The 24,541-nt window shown below is 38.6% G+C and overlaps 1 protein-coding gene across 3 annotated transcripts in view; it reads left to right on the top strand.

Annotated features, from left to right (window-relative positions):
• The window catches only part of CSMD1 (CUB and Sushi multiple domains 1), a 1,994,958-nt gene that overhangs the window by 1,962,974 nt on the left and 7,443 nt on the right, over positions 1-24,541 (top strand). For 2 of the 3 annotated variants that reach the window (XM_050950505.1, XM_050950507.1), the window contains 6 exons: positions 738-917; positions 2,665-2,709; positions 11,092-11,253; positions 15,369-15,481; positions 17,126-17,213; positions 23,988-24,120. In XM_050950505.1, the coding sequence (XP_050806462.1) occupies positions 738-917; positions 2,665-2,709; positions 11,092-11,253; positions 15,369-15,481; positions 17,126-17,213; positions 23,988-24,120 (721 nt within the window). The remainder of the gene's footprint in view (positions 1-737; positions 918-2,664; positions 2,710-11,091; positions 11,254-15,368; positions 15,482-17,125; positions 17,214-23,987; positions 24,121-24,541) is intronic. The other variant, XM_050950506.1, reaches the window with a different exon arrangement.

Here is a 24,541-nt window from a genome sequence, read left to right on the forward strand (position 1 = left end):
AATTATAAAAAAATCAATTGGAATATAAATATTGTGCTTAAATTTCAGTGGGTAATATATAGAGCAGTTAAGGTACCTCCTGGAAGACCTCTGCTTACCTGCAGGATACATGTACTCCTGGTCGAGAACCACTGGTTTCGAATGACCTTAGATTCAAATCCCATTTCAGATTAATTTTGAGATGTTTTAAATGGACAAATGGAGCAGAAAGATTGAGATGTCTATTGCAACAATTTCTGTTATACCCAGTGAAGTATGATAAAACCTTTCTATGGAACTTTTATTTCATTTGATGTTTATAATGATTTTATTTAGCACAATAATCACGGTAATTTTCAAGGTTGTTTCAGACACTGAATTTATGGGATGCTTGAAGCTATGACAGTACAACAATACAATACTGATCACCGAATAATTTGCAATGGCACGTGCCTTGTCTTATCTTCCTTTTAACTCTTTTTCTCCTATGTCTTAATAATGGATCTTCAGTGTACTGTGTAGAAATAGATGATATTAGTAGGAATCATTATTTCCAACTTCCCACAACACAACAATAAATCACAAAATCTCAAAGTTACTTTTGCTCAAAATATAAAAATTGCTTGCCATTTTTTAATGGTAGAAAGTTTACTAAGTGAAAATGAATGGATTGGCATGTGTTTGTTCTAAATTCTGTAAAAAGATACTGTGTACAACTGTTTGCTGCCGCTTTTGCTAACTCTAAAAACCCCTTTCAGCTCATGCTTGCAGACAGCCAGAGACACCAGCGCATGTAGATGTGAAAGCGATAGATCTTCCTACTTTAGGTTACACTTTGGTATATACCTGTCAGCCAGGATTTTTTCTTGCTGGTGGATCAGAGCACCGGACATGTAAACCAGATATGAAATGGACAGGAAAGCCACCTATTTGTAAAAGTAAGTTGTTGATCAAGTGATATATCACACTCTACAGAAATCAGATTCATTTTTTTCTCCAGTATAATTCTATTGATTTTAGAATGTATACCAGGGTTGAATTTGGACCAATTAATATTACAATAAAACAAACTGTCATAATAGTGTTAAGATTATGACATAAACTGAGCAAACCAATTCATTCAAAGTGAATGTACCGTCCTGAACTCACTGAGGAAAAAAGTATACCTACAGATAATAAAAAAAAAGTTCAACCAAAAGACCACAGTTTGTTCAAGACAAGCTGTCACTTTTAACTGTGCATTTTCTTTCTTATCTCAGTTTGTATCAAATCTTATGTTCTTTAAATATTTTTTCAGTGCTTAATGTACAATATTTGTAGGCTTTTAACTTTTTTTTTTAAGTTCTATCATAGCAGACTGGCTTCTGAAATCATGCAGGTATGTTGGCTATATTAAATGCATTTTTTTTAATCCATGGAGGATGTGTTTCCTTTGAAATAAAAACAAACAATAAAACTCACTGAAACTGAAAATAAGCCATTGGGCCAAATTCTGCTCTGGATTACATAAGGGTAAATCTGATAAAATTCCACTGGCATACTCTGGATACAGAATTCTGAAAGCAAAATTTGGCCCTTATGTTTAAACTGATTGTGGTTTGTAAATCTCATTCTCGGCACCAGTTAAACTTCTAACAGTTTTAATTAACAAAAAACAAGAAAACCCAGACTACGTGCTTTGGGCTAGCTGCCTGTAACATTTTGTTTGATGCAACTTACAACTGTAGAAAAGAACTAAAAATGTGCTTAATATACATAGACCTTTTTGGTGTGCTACTAGACTTGAGTGTGATGGTCTTTTAAACACTGCTACCAAGAACTGTGACCTAGACATAAAGCCCTTTGTATTCCATTACCAGTTCCCTGCAAAGTAATTTCTAAGGGTGCTATATATCACTAGTTTGATGAAAAGTTGTTTGAGCAATATTTTTAAAGTACAGCCTTTCAAATGAAGCGTAAGACTTTTTTTCCCCCAAAATATTTAAAAAGCTATCCAGTAGTGTTCATATGTGCATGCTAGCTAACAACCAACTAGTTTGAATTGACATATAGCTGTTATAGGGTACCATTCACCCCTGTGCAAAGAGTTCACACAAAGTATACCACTTATATGTTACTCAAATCTTCAAAATAAGACATAAGTAATGCATAGGACTTTTGAGAGCTCTTTTGCACAGGGGTGAATTTCACACCGTATGCCGGTGAAGAAAAAGAGTACACAACAGAATAATCTATCTGCCTGACTTTTGTATTTTTCAGGCACCTAAAAATGGGCTGGAACTGTCATATCCATAGCATTATTCACTAGTAGTATTTGTTTAATTTTGATGTAATAAGTTGTTATTCTTGCACAGATACATAATTCATCCTCACTATAAGGCTCTCTGTTATAGCACTGGGACTGATATAAAACCATAAACTTTAGGCCTAAATATATTAAATACTTACCTCTGTAGTCAACTAATTTACCACAATAAAAGTGCTGGTTTCCAAGGCTTTTTTCCCCCCAATGAATGTGTGGGAGTGTATGGGTTTGAATCTGTAATATGTTCTAGTTATTTTAACTTTAGTTATTTCTGCTGCAAATATAGGAGGGATAATTGCTTTAATCAAGCATTATGTTTCAGCATTCTATAGAAAAATAAATATGTTCATAAAAATGATAATTTGTTTTTTTACTTGTAGGTAAAGGAGTGAGAGAAGTTAATGAAACAATAACTAAAACTCCAGGTTTGTATACCAGAACAGTTTTAGATCTAAATAAACTAAATTGATTTGCACCCTAGTATGTTTTGGGTAGTAAAACTATTTCTAACAGTTAACTTAATTATTCCATTACTCATCACAAAGGAAGACAAATGTCCTGGATATTCATAAGAATAACTGGCATGTAAAGCCTACTCTCTGAAATTCTTTCCATAGTAACATCATTTTTATATAGTGATTTCTCATACAACACCAGTTTTTGGAACATTGTACAAAGGCGTTGTTAAATCAAAAGGATAATAGAGTATAAGGTAGACAGGAAGCAAGGAAAGGTAGTTTTATATTAGTGTGTTCTAATGGAGAGCCTTATCATGAGGATAGAATGTAATTATATAAGGTTAGGTTTGGTCAAAAATCCATCTGGCTTTCACATTATGAAAGCTCTGGCAAGCCAAAAAAAAAAAAATTACATTTTAGAACTTAGGTTGCCCTCCATGCCACAGAAGTTGGATGGATCTTGAACTGAATTTTGTCTACATTTGATTATATGCTTCTGCCAGAAATATAAAATATACATCTTTGGAGAAATTTTGGTACTCTACACTTTTCATATTCAAGCATTTTCACTGACCTACTGGACATGTTAGACTTAATTTTTTTTGTGGTCTCTTTTTATATAGACAGAAACAACAATGAGTCCTTGTGGCACCTTAGAGACTAACAAATGTATTTGAGCATAAGCTTTCATGGATGTAAAAATAACTTTTATAACTTTTATAAAATATAAAATAATTTTTTCCCTCCCTTGGTATCCTGCTGTTAATTGAATTGTCTCATTAGGCTGACCTCACACTTGGTAAAGCAACTCCCATCCTTTCATGTATTTATACCTGCTCCTGTATTTTCCACTCCATACATCTGATGAAGTGGATTCTAGTCCACGAAAGCTTATGCCCAAATAAATTTGTTAGTCTCTAAGGTGCCACAAGGACTTCTCATTGTTTTTGTTGATACAGACTAACACAGTTACCACTCTGAAACCGATATAAACAGAGTTTTTCAACAAACAATTGAGCAAAGGCCTGCCCAGAATAATAGGGCACTGCAGGAGCTGCTCCCAAGTTGTAATCTTTGGCCTTGTTGCTGAGATTGCTAACAGGAGTGTCAATTGAGATCATATATGAGTTCATTTCACCAGTTTTTACAGTAATTACAATAGTATACAGTGGACTGTGCATTCATGCTAATTAATAAACAACCTTAGTTTGCTGGAGGCTCTTGGCTCCCTCACTGCACAGCTAAGGGATGCATTAATCAGCTACTGCATAGTCTATTGTGTTTAATTGTCTAATTAAAATACAGCTAAAGTTCACTCAGAGGCTGTGTCTCGAACTATATTCACCAAGCGGTGCATTAATATCATTAATACAGACCACCTCGTGTCATTTATAATCATTTAAGTAACTATTTTAAAAATTCATTTTTATAAAATGAAAGATTATGATTGTTGTATGTCACTAATTATAATACTCAAACAATTCACAGTAAACGACAGTAATAAATAGGTGGAAAAAGTTTTAAGATATATTTCACTAACTGCAGCAGAAAGTCTTGTGGCACCTTATCGACTAACAGACTTATTGGAGCATGAGCTTTCATGGGTGAATACCCACTTCATCAGATGCATGTAGTGGAAATTTCCAGAGGCAGGACCAGACTTCAAAGAGAAACTGCTGATCTTCAGTTCATCTGCAAATTTGACACCACCAGCTCAGAATTAAACAAAGTCTGTGAATGGCTAGCCAACTACAAAAGCAGTTTCTCCTTCCTTGGTGTTCATACCTCAACCGCTAGAAGAGGGCCACATCCTCCCTGATTGAACTAACCTTGTTATCTCTAGCCTGATTCTTGCTTGCATATTTATACCTGCCTCTGGAAATTTCCACTACATGCATCTGACAAAGTGGGTATTCACTCACGAAAGCTAATGCTCCAATACGTCTGTTAGTCTATAAGGTGCCACAGGACTCGTTGCTGCTTATACAGATCCAGACTAACATGGCTACCCCTCTGATACATTTCACTAACTGTTACTTTTAATTATAATTTTAAAACTTTTGAATTGTGTCATGAATATGAGCTCTGCCTATGGTTTTTGGGTTTCCTTTCTGCCTCAGTACCTCTCCACTTAACGTTCTGTAAAGTTTCATTTGCAACTATATTGATTTTAAATATGGTGTAACTAATACCGCTGAATTTGGAGCCTGTTTATCATAGTGGGTTAGTTCACTAACCTCCCATCTTTGGAGACCTGAGTTTAAATCATAGAATAGAATCATAGAATATTAGCGTTGGAGGAGATCTCAGGAGGTCATCTAGTCCAATCACCTGCTCAAAGCAGGACCAACACCAACTAAATAATCCCAGCCAGGGGTTTTGTCAAGCCAGGCCTTAAAAACCTCTAAGGATGGAGATTCCACCACCTCCTTAGGTAACCCATTCCAGTGCTTCACCACCCTCCTAGTGAAATAATGTTTCCCAATATCCAGCCTCGACCTCCCCCCACAGCAGAGCTCCATCCTCTTTGGAACCCCCTTAAGGTAGTTGAAGACTGCTATCAAATTCCCCCTCACTCTTCTCTTCTCTTCTGCAGACTAAATAACCCCAGTTGCCTCTCCTCGTAAGTCACGTGCATCAGCCCTCTAATACTTTTTGTTGTGCTCCACTGGACTCTCTCCAATTTGTCCACATGCCTTCTGCAGTGGGAGGACCAAAACTGGATGCTATACTCCAGGTGTGGCCTCACCAGTGCCGAATAGAGGGGAATAATCACTTTCCTCGATCTGCTAGCAATGCTCCTACTAATACAGCCCAATATATCATTGGCCTTCTTGGCAACGAGGGCACAATGCTGACTCATATACAGCTTCTTGTCCACTGTAATCCCCAGGCCCTTTTCTTCAGAACGGCTGCTTAGCCAGTCGGTCCCCAGGCTGTAGCAGTTCATGGGATTCTTCTTTCCTGAGTGCATGACTCTGCACTTGTCCTTGTTGAACCTCATCAGATTTCTTTTGGACAATTCCTTCAATTTGTCTAGGTCACTCTGGACCCTACGCCTACCCTCCAGTGTATCTACCTCTCCCCCCCAGCTTAGTATCATCTGCGAATTTGCTGAGGGTGCAATCCATCCCATCATCCAGATCATTAATAAAGATGTTGAACAAAACCGGTCCCAGGACTGACCGCTGGGGCACTCTGCTTGATACTGGCTGCCAACTAGACATCGAGCTGTTGATCACTACCCATTGAGCCTGTCGAGGTTTTTCCCCCACTTTGAACTTTAGAGTACAAATGTGGGGACCTGCATGAACACTTCTAAGCTTAATTGCTAGCTTAGATCTGGCAACACTGACACCAGCCAGAAATTCAGTGTCTGACGCACTCCCTTTCCCCCCCTAACTTTCCCCTCCCTGGGTTGCCTTGAGAGGCTTCACCAATTCCCTGGTGAACACAGATCCAAACCCCTTGGATCTTAAAACAAGGAGGAATTAACCATCCCCCCTTCTTTTCCCCCACCAATCCCTAGTGAGTCCAGACCCAATCCCCTTGGATCTTAAGACAAGGAAAAATCAATCAGGTTCTTAAAAAAGAAAGCTTTTAATTAAAGAAAGAAAAGGTAAAAATCATCTCTGTAAAATCAGGATGGAAAATACTTTACAGGGTACTCAGATTCATATAGCCCAGAGGAAACCCCCTCTAGCCTTAGATTCAAAGTTACAGCAAACAGAGGTAAAAATCCTTCCAGCAAAAAGAAACATTTACAAGTTGAGAAAACAAACATAAGACTAACATGCCTTGCCTGACTGATTACTTACAAGTTTAAAACATGAGAGACTGATTAAAAAGATTTGGAGAGCCTGGATGTATATCTGGTCCCTTTTAGTCCCAAGAGCGAACAACGAACAAAACAAAGAGCACAAACAAAGACTTCCCTCCACCAAGATTTGAAAGTATCTTCTCCCCCTATTGGTCCTCTGGTCAGGTATCAGCCAGGTTTACTGAGCTTCTTAACCCTTTACAGGTAAAAGAGACATTAACCCTTAACTATCTGTTTATGATAGAGCCCGACAATCTAGCCAGCTTTCTATCTGCCTTATAGTCCATTCATCTAATCCATACTTCTTTAACTTACTGGTAAGAATACTGTGGGAGACCTTATCAAAAGCTTTCTTTCCACTGCTTTCCCCATATCCACAGAGATGGTGACCATCTATATGAAGTGGGTTGATTTCCCCCTAGTTCTAGTTTATCCTTGCAATAATAATTAGCATTTATATAGTATTTTAAATCTTCATAGTATTTTATAAGTTTTATCTAATTAATCCTTATAATATCCATGTAAAATACATTTGAAAAAACAAACACTGGGCTCAGACTTCAGTCATGTTTCTTGCTGCTTTGCACAGCCTTTTCCCAAAGTAGCTAAAAAGATGCTCTAAAGGAGCAGCCATGGATTTACCCTAAGCAGAGCCAGCATAGGTGTCTCTATCCTACCTGCTTCTCTCCCTCACTGCCCTCACATAGCGGATGGGGAGGGCAAAGAGCAGCATGCCATGGGTTGGAAAAGGGAGGGACAGGCTTGAGCACATAGCACTCCAGCTGATCCTTGCCTAGCTCAGTGATACCTATGAATCATAGAATCATAGGGTTGGAAGGGACCTCAGGAGGTCAGCTAGTTCAACACCCTGCTGCAGCTGCTTTTTGGCCCTTAGCCAACCCAAGATTGGAAGAACAGAAATGTGTGTTATAGTCACCTTCCCCTCCTTCCTCTGCTGAGCTGCACTAAGTGTAAATTGGGTGCAGCTGAAAATTGAGCCCACTATATCATTTTGGATAAAGTGACATACTGTAATTGACAGCTTTGCTCAACAGTAATTGCAAGGGTGTTGAAGCCTAGGACTGAGGTATATTGTCAGGTCTTTCATGGGAATCTTGCACTGAACCTCTCAGTATTATAGCAAACTCATATCAGTACCACTTGCCCTACACTTTCCTGAACTATAAATTCCCTTGTGCATATTTAATAAAAAGAAAAAGCAAATAAAATACTTTTAATACATTTTTAAAGTATCAGGGTTTCTAATCTGCTATCACAGAGAGACACAATTGTGACATACCTACGGAAAGAGAAGTATCCCAGAACAAGAAGTCTAGGAATCCTACTGAAGAATTAATATATTACAGCATGTTGGAACTATAACAAGTTGGAAAAGGGTCAGAGTACCTTGCTGTCATTTGCTCCGAATCACTAATTTAATATAATTAGTTAGTAGTATGTGTTACATAAATGAGATGGATACAGAGATTGTGGCATAGAGATATAGTCAGAGCAGAAACCAGGTGGCCTGAGTTCTATTCTCAGCTCTGCATATCTGGCACATTTTGTGCACTTGCTTCTATTTAGATATTTCTTGCCAATTAGAAAAAGTAACTGTGTCCCTCTGCAGGGCTCTTCTCTGCAGGGGGTACAAGGAGCATGTCCCACTGCACCACTCAGGTGAGGCGTTGGAAAAGCCCATAGCAGCTACAGGGATTTGGAAAGCCATGATGCTCTTCTTTATTCCTGTTTTCATCCCTTCTCTGTTCTCTCTCCCCTTCCTTGACTCCTGGCCCTTTCAGTGCCGGGTGGTGGGGATCTGGGGCACATAGCTGTCTGTACATTGTCCTTATCCCAGTTGCTTCATACCAGTTTGACTTCAGCAGGAGTGCAGAAAAAGAGAAGCAGCTTGGCTGACTGCAGTTTCTCTACCACATTGTCCTCTGATGATCAGGAGGAGAAACTGCAAGGAAATCCCTGCAGCCCCACTGGATAAATAGCATTCCAAATGGGCAAGGCTGGAGGAATGACAAGACTCTTGAGTATGGGAGTGTCATGTGGATTATACAACAGTGAGCAGCTCTAACTCTGGCACTAACTCACTCTGGTCTTTGCCAAGCCATATGAAACTTGCTTCTGCTCAGCATAGTCCGAAAGGTCCTAACTATCCTCAGATGTCCTTGATTTCAGACTCTGGGAGGAGGCATGCAGCATCTTAAAGGATTAGACTATTCACTGTCTGTGATTCATTATCTCTAAAATAGCAATAACACTACTTACTAACCTATCCAACAGGAATAATGTGGGGATTTATTAGCTAAAGTGACTCTCTGGTATAGTTTAGGGCCTAATCTGAGATTTAGGATTTGCAGAATCTAATATTAATACCATTATTTTCATGCATTTTACAGCTATTTAAAGATAGACTTGATTTCTTTTTGTTTGGATGTAGTGGTTGCTCAGCAAGCTAAATATTGCAGCATTGTTCTAGTATATGAGCAAAATAGTAAGAGTTCAACAATAAAATACATTGGGAAAAAGTGAATAAGATTGTAATATTTTGTTTGTTTTTTGGTATATAAGGCCCCAATCTTGAAATAAGATCTGCATGGGAGGATGCCTGTGATTCCACAGAGTCTTATTTAAGATAGGAGTACTTCTTCTATGCATAGGGTCCCACTCATGAAGATGACATTGCTGGACTGGGGCCTAAGATATTAGAGTAATAACTATATTTATATTTTTTCAAAGCATGTTACAGTTAACCTGAGAATTTGTTGCTCATGTTTGTAGAGCTCCCTGAAAGTGAAAAGCATGATGGAAGTGCTAAATATTATTGTTACTCATTCTCATTAAGTGCACATTAATACTCAGTATTATTAGGACCGAGATACAAGCAGCAGAGCCAGTTGGTGACTTTTTTTTAGACGATTAATTGCCAGTTCCATGTCATAATAAATTTGAGGAAAGCATTCATATGATTTTATTGGTCTTTATTACATTTTGAAAAGTTAAAATTGTCTAAAGAAATACACAAAACTTAGCTGGTCACTTCAAGAGTTAAACCAGGGAGAATAAAATACTGTACACTTCCATCAGCAGCATCTGGCTATCTGGTGGACACCATCTGCAGTGTCCCAGTGAATGTGAGATTACAATAGTCTCTTGATCTGCCAGTTGGTTTTTGATGCTATGAGACTGGGATTCTAGCTATTACTTTTTTAAATAGCCTTTTTAAAATCAGCAAAGAGTCCTGTGGCACCTTATAGACTAACAGACGTTTTGGAGTATGAGCTTTCATGGGTGAATACCCGCTTCGTCGGATGCATGAATGAATCATTCATTCTTTGTAATATCCCCTTGAAAGCTTTAAATGAAGTTTCTCTAGTATGGAAGCAGCCCAGAATCACATGGAGTATTTGACATCAGTCCCCATATTCCCTTACCTGGCAGGTTTTTTGCATGCTGCACAGGCAAGAGGAGGATCCCTTCTCTCTCTACTTCATCCTGGCGTCTTAAATCAGACCCCCTCATCTCAAAAGTATTGCCACAGAGTTGTGCCATTGAAGGATGTGCGTAGGAGGAAAATGGGCATGTAGGAAGAGTCTAGGAGGAAATGAGAATCTCAGAGAAATACCTCTTCCACAAAATCAAAATATTTTTCCCTAATGGATTTGTCCTCTTCTGATTTTATTTTATATGTATTTTCTTTTTATTTTCAATTAGTGAAGAATACTAAAAGTCACCTCTACCAAGTTGTACACATCTTTGCCAAATATTTAAAATTCAGATTTTAATAACTTAGAAATTCAACAATTTCACTGCTACCAATAGCAGAGAATGGGGTGGGATGGACGGAGTAAAAACAGCCAAGAAAATGAACAAAAATACCCACTTCCCACATATCTCCGCTTATTATTCCCTTCCTAGCCTGCTTGGGAGAACAGATTCAGGCTATTTCAGACTGGGGGAAAAGTAAATTCCAAATGCAAAGGACTCTCACCTTGAACTGAAGGAGTTCCAGCTCTAGCATCTCCACTGAGTACCAGTATAGTTGTGTGGCATGGGGAGGAAGCTTGACTCGGAAGTCATTTAGGGCTTTCTTAAAACACCATTTTACACTGCAGCTCAAATCCACTAGCATCTAGTGCAGCTCACAGAAGACTGGTTGAATGTGCTCATGGGGGAGACAGGACTTCCAGCAGGGCAATCTCTACAATGGGTCCTCTACTCAAGAACTTTCTTTTTTTTTTCTCAGTCTCGAGGAGAAGGTTTGCTGAGGCATTTAGACTGATGAGTTATTATAATGACTTTTATTGTACCACACAAGCATAATATTATGTGAAGCTGTGCAGGAAGTTCATTATATACATTGTCTCCGATACTGTATATCTTTATGTAAAAACACTCAGAACAATGCATGAGTGCTTTAATGTGAAGTTTAATAAATAAGGACAGATGAATAGATTATTTTACTTTACTTTTGATTTGTGGTAATTTATTCCTTTGTTTATTGCTTATTTGTTCAGTTCCTTCAGATGTGTTTTTCATAAATTCATTGTGGAAAGGATTTTATGAATATCTAGGGAAAAGGCAACCTGCTACTCTAACAGTCGACTGGTTCAATACTACAAGCAGCAAGGTGAATGCCACATTCATTGAATCGTCCAATGTACAACTTAAGGTATCAGGTAATATCTGGTTTGTTGCTTTTTCAATTGTTCCAATTTGTCATATTTTCTGTTGTTGTAAACACTAAATACCAAAATTAGAATCACATCAGTAATATCTTCTAACTGATGATATGGGTCATTTATGCACTATGTAAAATGAAAATCGTGACGAATATATTATCATTAAAAATCCATTCAGTGTATTTTGCAACAGTAACAATGCTAAATGTAGTATCCTGCTCAAATTCCAGCTTGGTCAGTTACATTTTGCCCAGTTAAATTCTCCCAGAGTTTCAAATAATGTATCTGTTTCATTTCTTGTCCCAAGCTGATGTGCAGTGACACTTCATGCTATTAAACCATTATCGTGCTAAACTCTGAAGGTGGTTGTATTTCAGTGGTAGGCAAAGTCATCCATACCATATATAGTTTTTGCTGCACTTTAGGATCTGTTAAGATCAAAAGGTCTATAAAGGAAGATATTATTTGTTTATTACTTTTACTTTGTTTTAAAGGAGAGACATCTTGATAACAGCCTTACATAAAATAGGTAGGGTTAATTACAGAGTATAGTAAGTTATGTGTTCCTTTCTGGGATGCTAATTTATGTTCTGATCTAACAGTCTGATCAAATTTATGTTTTAAATGGCCATTTTCAGCTAAGATGGTGCATCTTTCCTGGTCGAGTGTAAAGGGCAGTGTTGCAGCAATCTGCCACATATAAAGGCATCTTTCATTGAAATTGGTGTTTACTGTAGTAATACAGTACTTCAGACATCCCAAGGCAAACAAGGACCATTGTGATTATGTAATCTAACCTACTGTATAACAGAGGCCATAGATTTTCCCAAAATAATTCCTAGAGAATAGCTTTTAGAAAAAACATCCTATTGTGATTTAAAATTGTCAGTGATGGTGAATCCAGTCAGTTGTTCCAATGGTTAATTGCTCTTTCATTAAAAATGTATGCCTTATTTCCAGTCTGTTGGGGTAAAACACATCCAACCAAAAAAGGGGCCACATTGTGAAAGATATTTTACAGACACAGAATAGTAGACAGTCCCTTCCCAGAAGTGTTTATACTCTAAATAGACAAGACATACTCAGTGTGCAGGAAACAGTATAATAGATAAGCTGAAAAAACATCATGATGTCAGCAAACATCATGTTAGTTCCACATATTTTTTTTGTGACATGGGAGGTTAAGCTAAATGGAAAAGGAAAGAAAAAGGAGTGAGAGGGACAAGACAAAAAAGAAGAAGGTAATAGTGGCAAAGTGTGGAGTGAAGCTGGGGTAAAAAGACTGTAAAGAAGAGTGGAAAGGGGGAAAGGAGAAAATTGAAGCAGACAGCCACTCAGCATAGGGCAGAGAAAATCCATTCAAAACTGTAGAAAATTTTCTGAGTGTCCATATGTCCCTGCATCGGCTGCTTCTGCTACCAGCTGTAGTCTCTGCCTGACTTCTTTCTCCAGTTTTTCCCCCAAAGCCACATAGTGGTGGGTGGGGAGAGATGAGGGGAGGCACCAACTGAGTCCAGGGCCGCCAAGGGGGGGGCAAGTGAGGCAATTTGTCCCAGGCCCTGTGCTCCACAGGGGCCCCCAACAGAACAGGTGAGGCTTCTGCCCCAGCCCCGCCTCTGCCCCTCTCCTGGAGACTCAGCTCATCCAGGCGTGTCCCTGAACAGCTGTGCAGCGCGACTCCGGCGGGGCCTGAGCTCCACCCCGCTCAGAGCTGTGTGGTAAGGGGCGAGGCTGGGAGCTCAGGCCCAGCTGCAGCTCATAGCCCCACTCCCTTACCAAATGGCTGTGAGCGGGGAGGAGCTCAGGACCCCACCGGAGTCACGCTGCGCCACTGTTCAGGGCTGCTGCTGGATACGACACGCTGAGGCTTTGGGTGAGGGGGAAGCTGGGGATAAGGGGCCAGGGGTTGGATAAGGGGCAGGGAGTCCCAGGCACAGTCAGAGGACAGGGAGGGGGCAGAGGTCAGGGGACAGGGAATGGGGGGATTGGATCGTGGGCATTCCGGGGGGTCTCTCAGGACTCGGCGGGGGGGTGTATAGGGGTTGGGGCAGTCAGGGGACAGGGAGCAGGGGTGGGGTCCCGTGCTGGTCGTGGTGGGGTCTCTGGGGGACAGTGAGGGGGCAAGGAGCAGGATGGGGTGCGGATTCTGAGGGGGGGTGGGGAGCTGGGGGGCAGGAAGTGGGGAGGGGTCAGATAGGGAGCAGGGCTAGGCTGTTTGGGAGGCACAGCCTTCCCTACCCTAAAGCTCATTCAGCAGTTTGAGGCTTGCAGAAGAGCCAAGCTGTTAGCTTTTCCATTAGGGCTACCATCCCTTTCACTTCTCAAATGCCAAATTATAGTCTATATTTAATTTCAGTGTCATAGGGAGATTCATGTCAGGGGAGGGCAGCTTCATTTGAAATTAGCCACTAGAGGAGGGATCACATGAGAAGAGCAATATCCTACACCACCTACCTCCTTCCCGACCCTACTAAGGGAGACCCCCCGCCCGCATTCCCTGAGGCTTCAGAGGGGTTAATTCAGTGGTTCTCAAACTTGTCCTGGTGACCAATTACACATAGCAAACCTCTGAGTGTGACCCCCCTCCTCCTCTTAAATTGAAAACACTTTTCTATATATTTAACACTATTATAAATGTTGGAAGCAAAGCGGGGTTTGAGGTGGAAGCTGACTGCTTGCAACCCCCAGTAATAACCTTGTGACCCCCTGAGGGGTCCCGACTCCCAGTTTGAGAACCCCTGGGTTAATTTAATTTTAGCACCCTGCTTCCATTCACATGCATGTGCTATTTTGAGCATGTCAGTTTTCACAACATAGGCTTATCCCAGATTCTGGAACAAGCTCAAATGCTCAGTTCGTGGAGTAGGTACATAAGCTATACTAAAGACAAACCCACAGTAACCGTCTCCAGTTTGTGAGGGATCCCATGGAGCCAGTCTCCAGGAAACAGATAAATGCATGGAGGTTAAGTGGCTATTAGCCAGGATGGGTAAGGAATGGTGTCCCTAGCCTCTGTGACAGAGGGTGGAGATGGATGGCAGGGGAGAGATCACTTGATCATTACCTGTTAGGTTCACTCCCTCTGGGGCACTTGGCATTGGCCGTTGTCGGTAGACAGGATACTGGGCTAGATGGACCTTTGGCTTGACCCAGTATGGCTGTTCTTATGTTCTAACCTAAATGACCCCAAAGTTATGGAGACAGATATGAGTCAAGGAAGCCATCAGAGTATCAGAAACCTGGAAAAATCTCTGACTGGATGGGCTCAGGCGTTTGGTCACAAGCTGAAGTGGTTCAAAAGTTTTGGATGTTTTTTAAGCAGAATTTTGTATTGTTTCTTTAAACAGTCGAACACAGCACGCAGCAAATATTTGGCCACACACTTCTGAAACTCCAAACCATATTCAGGTTTTGGCAGACTAACTTCAGCTTTTCAATTAGAAAAACCACAACAAATTTTGAAGAAAAGCAGACATTGTCCACAATATTTTTCTGCTTTTTAAAAACCCCTAGTTTTCTATCCAAAAAAAGTTTTGACGGATAATATTTTCCTACCCTTTTAATGAGCTTTAATGCCTTTTAGCACTAGCTGATTCTGAGAACCAGTGATACCTTGTAAAGAAGTTTTCTCAAAACTGGGTTTGTGCTGAGATGTGGAATGTTTATTTTTCCCAGGGCTGTCCGTGGCGGGGGAGCAAGTGGGGCAATTTGCCCGGGCCCCGCAGGGGCCCCTATGAGAATATAGTATTGCAATTTTTTTTATTGAAGGGGTCCCCAAAATTGCTTTGCCCCAGGTCCCCTGAATCCTCTGGGCGGCCCTGCCTGAGTCCAAGTGCCCCCAGAGAGTGGGGGTGTCCAGCAAGGTGCTGGGGTGAGGGGTGGCTGGCCCCATTTTATCCCCTCACTGCCAGTGCAGCAGTCCCTGATATAGATACTCCTAGACTTCAAAGAATATCCTGGAACTAAAGTCATATATGTAGCATAGAATATTTTTCACATTAGGTACTTTGGCTCATGGAAGTCATTAAAATATGTTCTTTTAAATGTTAACTACATGGAATACCATTTAAAAACATGTTTAAAAGACATATTTTACACTCTTCTCTTAATAGGTGTTTACAAGAAAGAAGAGGCTCATTTGCTTTTAAAAGTCTTTCAAATTAAAGGACCTGTGGAAACTTTTGTAAGCAAGTTTGAAAATGATAACTGGGCACTAGATGGCTATGTAAGTAAATCAGACTCTATAAATATGCTTGCTTGGCTTAAGGCAGCCTCTAGTTTCCTATATCTTTTTTATTACGATTGTTGAAGACAGCAATGTATAGAACATACCCATATTTTTTTTCTTTTTTTAAGAGAAATGTGTGTCCCTAGCCTCTGTTTGCCAGAAGCTGAGAATGAGCGACAGGGGATGTATCACTTGATGACTACCTGTTCTGTTCATTCCCTCTGAGACACGTGGCACTGGCCACTATCGGAAGACAGGATAACTAGGCTAGATGGACCTTTGGTCTGACCCAGTAGGGCCATTCTTATGGTCTTAAATGTATATAATGTTTCCATATTCTCTGCAATATTAACATATCTGCTACACTGTAAAAAAAGGTTGATATACATATTTTCCTCTTTGTGGTTTGTTTTAGAACAAATACGTGACTTTTTTTTCATTTATAAACATCATTTTTTATTGTTGTTCTATAAATAATTAAGTGTACTTTAATATGTTGAGGAGTATTGTTGTCTTTAAGAATGCAATAATGAAGTTATGAAGTTACAGAAATAAAGGCTAATGGACGATGTGTGTGATGCAGTAATTGTCTTCCCTTATTCAGGAATAACACAGCTGTGACTCAGATTCAGTAAAACCGATGTGTAGCTTTTATGCTGGCATCTAGAGAGATATTTTCTATATCTTATATTTGATGTCACTTATAAATTTCACCTACTTGTTTCAATGCCCTGGCATTTTCTTTTGCTCCATACTCAGCAGTGACTAGAGCTGAGCATATAATTTTTATTTTGCTTCTATGGCGAAACTGGAAAAATAATGTTTCAGGTAGACCTGAAATGGAAATTCTTTGTTTTACTCTCCAAAAGAAAAAAAATGAAAAAATTAATTTTGGGTCAAACAAAATATTTTGTTTGACTGAAACCTATTTATTTCCTGATTTTTTTTTTTGCATTTTATTTGTTTCCCCCACCTTCTGTTCTGTTTCGCTTTTTTAAATAGATTTCAAAAGTAAACATCATTTTGAAATTACTTTGTCCATTGAAAAAATTTTAAGATGAAACTGTACTAAATTCAGTTCAAATTCACAAATAATTTCAGTGGCCCCCAAAGTTGCATTTTTCAACAAAAAGTTATTTATCTGAAAAATTTCACCCAGGTTAGTGGTAACTCTTAAAGATTTGTCATTTTTACTTTAAGCAAATAGATAAAGTTTCTTCACTCTCTGCTATATTCCCTTGTCCTTAACAATATTTAGTATAGAAAGTACTCTTCATACTGAAAATGTAGAGATTTTCTAAATGCATATTCTAATTTAGTTATCTAAGTCAAGTGGAAAGATAAACATTTAAGATTTTAAGAATTTCCATTGTATGCAAGACTCTTGTTCAAAATGAAAATGTCATTTTCTACTGTTATTTTTTAAAACCTTCATTAAGTTAATAACTATGATTTTTAACATTTATAGATTGAAGCATAAATGTTACCTTTACTTGTCAAAGGGTAAAAATAACTAAACTATAACTGACTCCAAATAATTATTCTGAATCAGGCCCAATTAGAATGGATATACTGCCAACTGCAGAAGTGATTATTATTTATTTGTTTCAGACATCTTCCTCCCATTTTCATGTCCTTTAGGTGTCATCAGGGCTTGAAAGAGGTGTGTTTACTTATCAAGGTGATATGCATGGAAAAGACTTTGGAAAATTTATGCTCCAAAGGCAAGGTAAGAATGCATTTATGGAACTATACTGTGTTTTATCTATTTGGCATTTTTAACAGTGAAGGCATCAAATGACTGTGCCAGCATCCTAACTGAAGAAAGCATATTTATTTTAGGGAATTACAGCCATAAAACTTACAAATGGTCTAAACTACTTAATAATTTAGTTGAAATGTATAATTAAAATTCTAGTTGAACTATATCATGTTACCATCTCATTTTTGATGCTATAGCAACCTAATGAGATGACATAGGATGCTCCTATGAAGAACATCAGTGCAAATGTTCATGAAGTAATATATGATGATTATTTTACTTTAAATGACCTTTACCAAGTAGTGAGGCTGTCACATATTGCTAAACCAATTTCTATTCAACCAAATAAATTATGTAGTTCTGAGAGTTTAGCCCTTTGAATTTAAGAACAAAATCAAACAGATTTTTAATATTATTCGCAATGTGTTTGCTTGTTTGTGTGCATGTGAATATGTGTTTAGGGTGAGATTCTATTTGGGTGTCCAAAATTCGTAATGAATCTTAGTCTGAAGTATATTGCAGCTGTAAATTTGAATATGCTAGCAGCTGGTGAAAAACTAGGTATTCTCCCTCATAGAAGTGCCTCATCAAATCCCACTGTAGACATGATGACCTTGTGACTCTGGAACCATTATAAAGCTGTTTAAGTACCATTACTATGTATATATACATAAACCCAGTGCTAAGAAGGCTGGAGCAAACATTCCTGTCAGTGTGCCATATCCTTAGAAGGTGTATATTGCTATGGCTCCATTAATTTAAATGGAGCTGTGCCATTTGACACCAACTGAGGATCTAACCCCATTGCATTTTTCCAGAACTCCCCTGTGTTTCCTTGCTCTATCTGTCTTTTTACCTGGGTGTGTCTGTGTCTGTATGAGTGCATGCTTGTGTGAGAGAGACACCATGATAACTTGGCTACCTCTTCCCTGATTCTTACAGACATATTATGAAAGCAGAGCACTGGGACCTGTTCAGACATGCATCTTGTGTAGCAGCCTTTGATTTCTCATATACAGTAGAACCTCAGAGTTGCGGACACCTCGGGAGGTTGTTTGTAACTCGTAACAAGCTGTTACGGGATGCTTCTCAGGGCAGACTGCTTGAAGCAGGAGCTTACAGTTCTGCAGTGGCTGCCTGGCAAGTGTGGTTGGGGACAGGCAGCTGGGCTACAAGGGTGATGAGTGAGGCACTCTGGGGCACTACAGTGTCAGTGGGTGCACAGTGCAGTCTGTGCACCTTCAAAACTGAGCTGCTCCTCCAAAGCTCAGCATGCAGGCAGGAGCTCAGGCTCTGGCTCCAGCAGCTTACACTCCAGACCAGGTTTCAGTAGCAGCTCTGGAAGTTTCTTTTCTAGGCTCTTGTAAGCTTGTCCTCGTTTCATCCGGGGGCAGGGAGAGGGGAAAACGATGTTCCCCACCTCCTACTTGTAAGTGGCTGTCCCGCACTATGGCGAGTAAGGGGTGAAGTGGGGACAGGCAGCCCAGATGTGCCTACCTTTATGATGCAATACAGGCACTGTACAGTATTTGTTTGTTTGTTTTGTCTCCACTGCTTGATCTGGTTCCCCTTGGTGTCGGGTTGACCAGTCAGTCTGTTTCAGTGGTAGCCATGTTAGTCTGTAATTCAGTCAGTCTGTAACTCTGGTGTTTGTATCTTTGAGTTTCTACTATATAGCAGCTGTTTCTTTTGCCTTAGCCATGATTATAAAGGAAAGTGTATCTCAGTCTGTTTAGCAGTAAGATCAGTGATGTCATGAGAAGAATTAAGGCAACCAGCACAACAGCTTGACCTCTTGGGTTTTCTCAGTCTGCCTTTGGGAAGAAAATACCTTGCTTCAAGTATCAGAGCCATTCCCAGCATCATATGGGAGCTGACTTTGGGTATAATTCCCAAGACTAACAGCAGCAGCCTCAATGTGCTTGTTACTTACAGCCCAGGTTAAGGACCTTCTTTTCAGCACCCTTTAACCCTGCAACTTGTTGGGGAGCAGCAACTTTGACAACTCAACTGGCAACTTGCAACCAAGGCTGATACTATTCTCCTTTCTTACATCTTTGTGGAGACCGCTTGGTCCATTTTGCTTCCATGTGACAGTCCATCACAATGGACTTTTAAGCTCTGCAGCTTACTTGCTTTCTGCTCAGACAGAGAAATTAACTTTCCAGGCAACGCAGATCTTAACATTTACAGGAGCCACCTTACAATCCTTCCTCAGCAATGTTAGTAAAGATTCAGCCAAGTGGATGGTCAGGTCTGTCCTTGGATAATTCCATGTACCTTTGTGACTGCTTTCAGAAGTCAAATCCTGACAGACTTTTAGTTCTGGCCAAGCACTCATTATTTCCCAGCTATGTACAGTATCTGATATGACGTTCATCACACCAATGTGTGCTTGAATGAAAAGCATTTAGTGACCAGTTTCTAGCTCTGATTATAGATACAGACATGTCTGTTTCAGGGTTGCGGGAGTTTCTAAGCACATACGTAGGAAAGATCACATATATTTGCTACATATGTTTGCTTTGGAATTTTGGGACATAAGAATGGTCCTCAGCATTTTTCTGCCATCAATCAAATTGAAGGTGATCCAAGTTCTCAAAGAGAAAACTGGCTATCATCTAAATCAGCAAGAAGAGCACATTCTAATTTCCTGTGTTGAGAGAGCAGAAATAGGAAAAGGTCTAAAGAAGGACAACAAGAAGCATTAGACTTGGAAAAAATTCCTTGTATGAAGAGACCAAAAGACTGTTTAATTTAGAGAGGCATCTTGTAAGAGCTATTTAATTCTCTCTCACAGAATCCTCTCCCTTAGTGGGCTGTGAGACCAGGATTACAACTCCAGTTACAATTCATATGTAAATTAAAATATGGAAGTGTATAACTCAATTGTAAGACTATTGTGAGACCTACTACAGAGGGTATCCTAGTTTGTTCTGAATCCTTTCCACAAAATCCACAGAATGTTTTAGAGGCTAGTCTGCATAAATTTGATGTCAAAAATACCTTGAGTTATCATTTAAAAGCCATCTTGCTTGTAATCCTGCTGTTTGTACCTTTGGAGAAAAATCCAGAGGGGAAAGAAATCTCTGTCAATAAATGATCAAAAGAGCTAAAACTATATCCACACCTGCAACAAGCGGGCTGGAGTATCAACACCATAAAGGCTTAGCCTATTCTACCAGATAATTAGTCATCTCCATGGCTTGGTTCCGTAACATATCTTTATCTCTATGACTTGTCAGACTGCCACATAGAATTCAGTTATCACATTTAGTTAATGCTGTTATCTCATCTCTGGATCCATAGGGGATTTTTGTTCCAAGAAGATTAGCCTGAATCATTCCTCATTGGAATTGCTTCTTTAAAACCTTCTACCATGGCACTTTCATGAGAAAAACTTCCCAATTACTAGTTTCCTGAAAATATTGCCTCACACAGCCACAGTGAGCCTTCTTTAGCATACAGTAGCATGTTCAGATTAGGAGGAGAGGAACTGAAGACAACTGTTACAAGTGGATCTCATGACTGGTATCCATAAATCCATGGGAATATTGGATACGTTTACACCCCAAGAGTAAAATTGCTTTAAAAGGGTTCTAAGACTGAGAGACAAGCCTGCAAATTTTAAAGTTTGGTCCTATAGAGGCAATATAATTGGAGAACTCCATTTACTGGTAGGTAACCTCCCTTTCATATCTGCCAAATAATATTTCCAAATGAATTGAATATTGATTTTAACATCTATGTAAAGTTTAATAATAGTAATAATCTTACAGCTTGCCCATATTACTGGAGTATATTAATTAGTCTATGAAATAGAGTAATTTCTAATGATAAGGTATGCTGCTTTAATAGTGAAAAGAGACTTGAATTATTGTTTAACCTATCTATGGATTCTTTTTCTTTTTTTGTATTGCCATGTAGATATTTTCTGTTTTAAGTCTTCCTAGCAATCATCAGTATTTGCAGAAGACTGAGAAGCACAATGGGTTTTCTCATTTGTCATGATTATAATTCTGTCGGAAGAAGTACACACTTAACATCAGGGTAGTTTTAATCACAACCAACTCTAAAGTCATTCATGATAAATAGAATAGACTATGTTGAAATAATGTTGAGTGTCTTACATGGAAAAAAAATCCATAACATTGGGAATTATAGAAAAACCTCTTTTCTTGAAAGAAGACTATACATTTTTTCTAAAGTCTAGTCTGAAACATAGGCAGCATTTCTCCCCATGATTAAACTGATGTGGTGAAAATTAAGCTTTCTTAATTACAAATGGTATTTCTGAACTATCTAAAACAAGAGATGTCATTTGTGACATTAATAGTGTGGGAGTCCACTGCACGAGCACATAAACCACTTTGTGTTACTGATTTGAGAGTAGGTAATAGATCGTCCATAGTTAACATTTAAAAATAAAAAAGCCTCAGGCTGCTTTAATCTTACTTTCACTGCTCATAGTTCTAAAAAGTCTTTCTGGCAGCTGGGAACTGCTGGTGTACACACACCCTTTCCCCCACCCTCCTTTTTCACGTTAGTGCTGGCAGTAAGGAGACGTAGGAGGCTTCCTTGAGCAGCACCACACCAGGATTCCTCTAACTTCTTTATTAGCAGTTAAACCACTGCTTTTCACTTCTAGAAGATCTGTCTATGGCATTTCATTTGTAACCATTAACTTTTTCATGCTAATTTTCAAATTGGAATTAAAAAAGAGTTGAAACTGATTTATGATCTCTTACAATTTGCTCCTGTTTCACTAGTGTCACTCATTACTTTGTCAGATTTTTTAGTAAAATGATGCTGTGAGCATTATCATGAAGCTGAAAAACACCAATTGTAAGTTGAAAACTTAGGCTAAGATTTGCAAACTTGGTCTACTGAGAGTGCAACAGGAGCTTTACAACATCTGCGTAGTCTTGATAGGTAATTAAGACTTCCTTGGAACATTTACCTTATGTAGTGGGAATGCCCAACTCCAGGAGAGATTTCTCTGTTTTAGACTAGCAGTAAAAAATGTGCTAATGATCACAGAATTTTGATCTAGTTTAAATCAACAAAAGCTCAAAAATTAAGACTCTAACTTTAATTTACAATGACAATGGATCAAATCATAAGATCAACAAGTTAGCTTACATGTTTTCAGAGATATTGATTATGATGAGCACCATAGACCAAAGTGGATCTAAAGGATCATTTACAGCTCATTATATAGCTGTATAATTGTCATCATTACACACACACACACTTCATTTTAAAGGCTCAGCATACATATATAAAATGGTAATAAAATATCCATGCAAATACACAAATGTTCCTCCCTGCAACCAAAATAGTGCAAACACTGGTACATTGAAGACCAATAATTCTTACTTGCACATAACAGCACTATGTTGAAGTTTGACTTCAATAAAGATACCTCAGATTAACACAAATCATGGTAAATAATTTATTATCTTGAAAATGGTCTTCTCTTCACCATATCTTTGGAGAAATTTATAAACTGCCAGAACTTGATGGAGGATTCAGATATTGAAAAATGTATAATTCCAGTGTTTTTCATCTAAGGGGTGAGCCAAGTCACCAGTCTAGCTGATCCATAGATGTCTGGGAGGTTTTCCATGACTTCACTGGGAGTTGAATTGAGTCCTAAATTACACATACACATCTACCCCAATATAATGCTGTCCTGGGGAGCCAAAATATCTTACCACGTTATAGGTGAAAGCGCGTTATATCGAAGTTGCTTTGATCCGCCGGAGCACACAGCCCCGCCCCCCATCCACCTGAGTGCTTCTTTACCGCATTATATCCGAATTCATGTTATATTGGGTCACGTTATATCAAGATAGAGGTGTAGTACTAATAAATAAAATAGATAGTACAAAAAGTGTTAGAACACTAACAAAAGTACATTTCATAAAAAATATCATCGTACCAAAGCAGCTTATCTGATTCCCCTTTTTCCCTCTACATCTTTACTGCAAATACAGAGCTTCAGGAAGAAAGGTTTTGTTTGTTTGTAAAGTTTAGGGGGTGGAATTGGTTCAAAAAATTGCTTGCAGCTGAAAGTGCTTTTCCAGCCTCAGTTATAATCACTTTTCTTTTTCACTGTAAAAATGGCTCTAAAATGATCAGGATTCTGTCATAATTATATAATATTTTTGTAATATGTTATATAATTGGCCCTTCCATTTTTTTCATGTGAACCATCAAGTATTACACATATCTAACTTACCATTGCCTGTATTCTCCCTTCCTCCTTCCATTTTAGGGTTTGCCATATTCACTGATTATGATTTTTTACAAATTAGTTTGTAAAGTCCTTGGTGTGTTTCTCTATATATAACCACCAAGATAATCCTGATGGGGGCTTTAGATCACTTCTGCAGTATAAATAATAATCTTTTGTATTTTATGAATTATGTAATTTTATTAACAAGGTTAGTAAGTGTATTATTGCAGTATCTTGTAAAATAATATATGATGAATATTTTTAAATCTTTCAAAAATTACTTGACTTGATAAAGGTTGCTTTCCAATCACTATAGATAGTTATTAATGAGAAATGCGCTAATATAACATATTTTGAAATCTATTTCAAATTTAAATGCAAGTCCCACCTCTATCCCACACACCTCAGCATAATATACTTCAATCTTTCTTGTAGGAGAAAATAAATGCATTTTCACAAATTGTATGAGATTTTACCTCTTGTCTTTCCTTTATTTTCAGGTCCTTTAAGCACAGATGCAGATCATTCAAATCATTATTATGGCACAAACAGCAGTTCTGTTGCAGCTGCCATCCTGGTACCATTCTTTGCTCTAATATTATCAGGGTTTGCATTTTACCTCTACAAACACAGGTACTGTGAATGTCATATTTTCAATAACCTAACTAGGTTTTTGTATTAATTTGAATGGGCAAATGTTCTGTTAACTGCGGAATTTCATGGTAAAGCTTTTTAATAATCTTCTCTACTCTGAAATGACAAATATGTCTGCAGTCTCCCACAAGGGGTTCAATACAGAGCAGTTCTTAATGGTGAACTCATAGAGAAATGAATCACTGTGTTAAGGAACAAAGAGCTGTAAACCTTCTTGGTCCGTTAGACTGAATCAGATTGAAATCTCATGTCAGATAATTTATTCATTCATTTTAGGACTTTATTAAATAGAATATATGATGCTTCTTTCAAAATGCTTATGAGTATTAATTATAAAAGCTAGGAAATCCATAAATCCCAAGAGGGAACAGCCCATAATGAAACTACTTATAGTACCTGC

The sequence above is a fragment of the Gopherus flavomarginatus genome, chromosome 4, assembly GCF_025201925.1.
Source record: "Gopherus flavomarginatus isolate rGopFla2 chromosome 4, rGopFla2.mat.asm, whole genome shotgun sequence".
NCBI lineage: Eukaryota > Metazoa > Chordata > Testudines > Testudinidae > Gopherus > Gopherus flavomarginatus.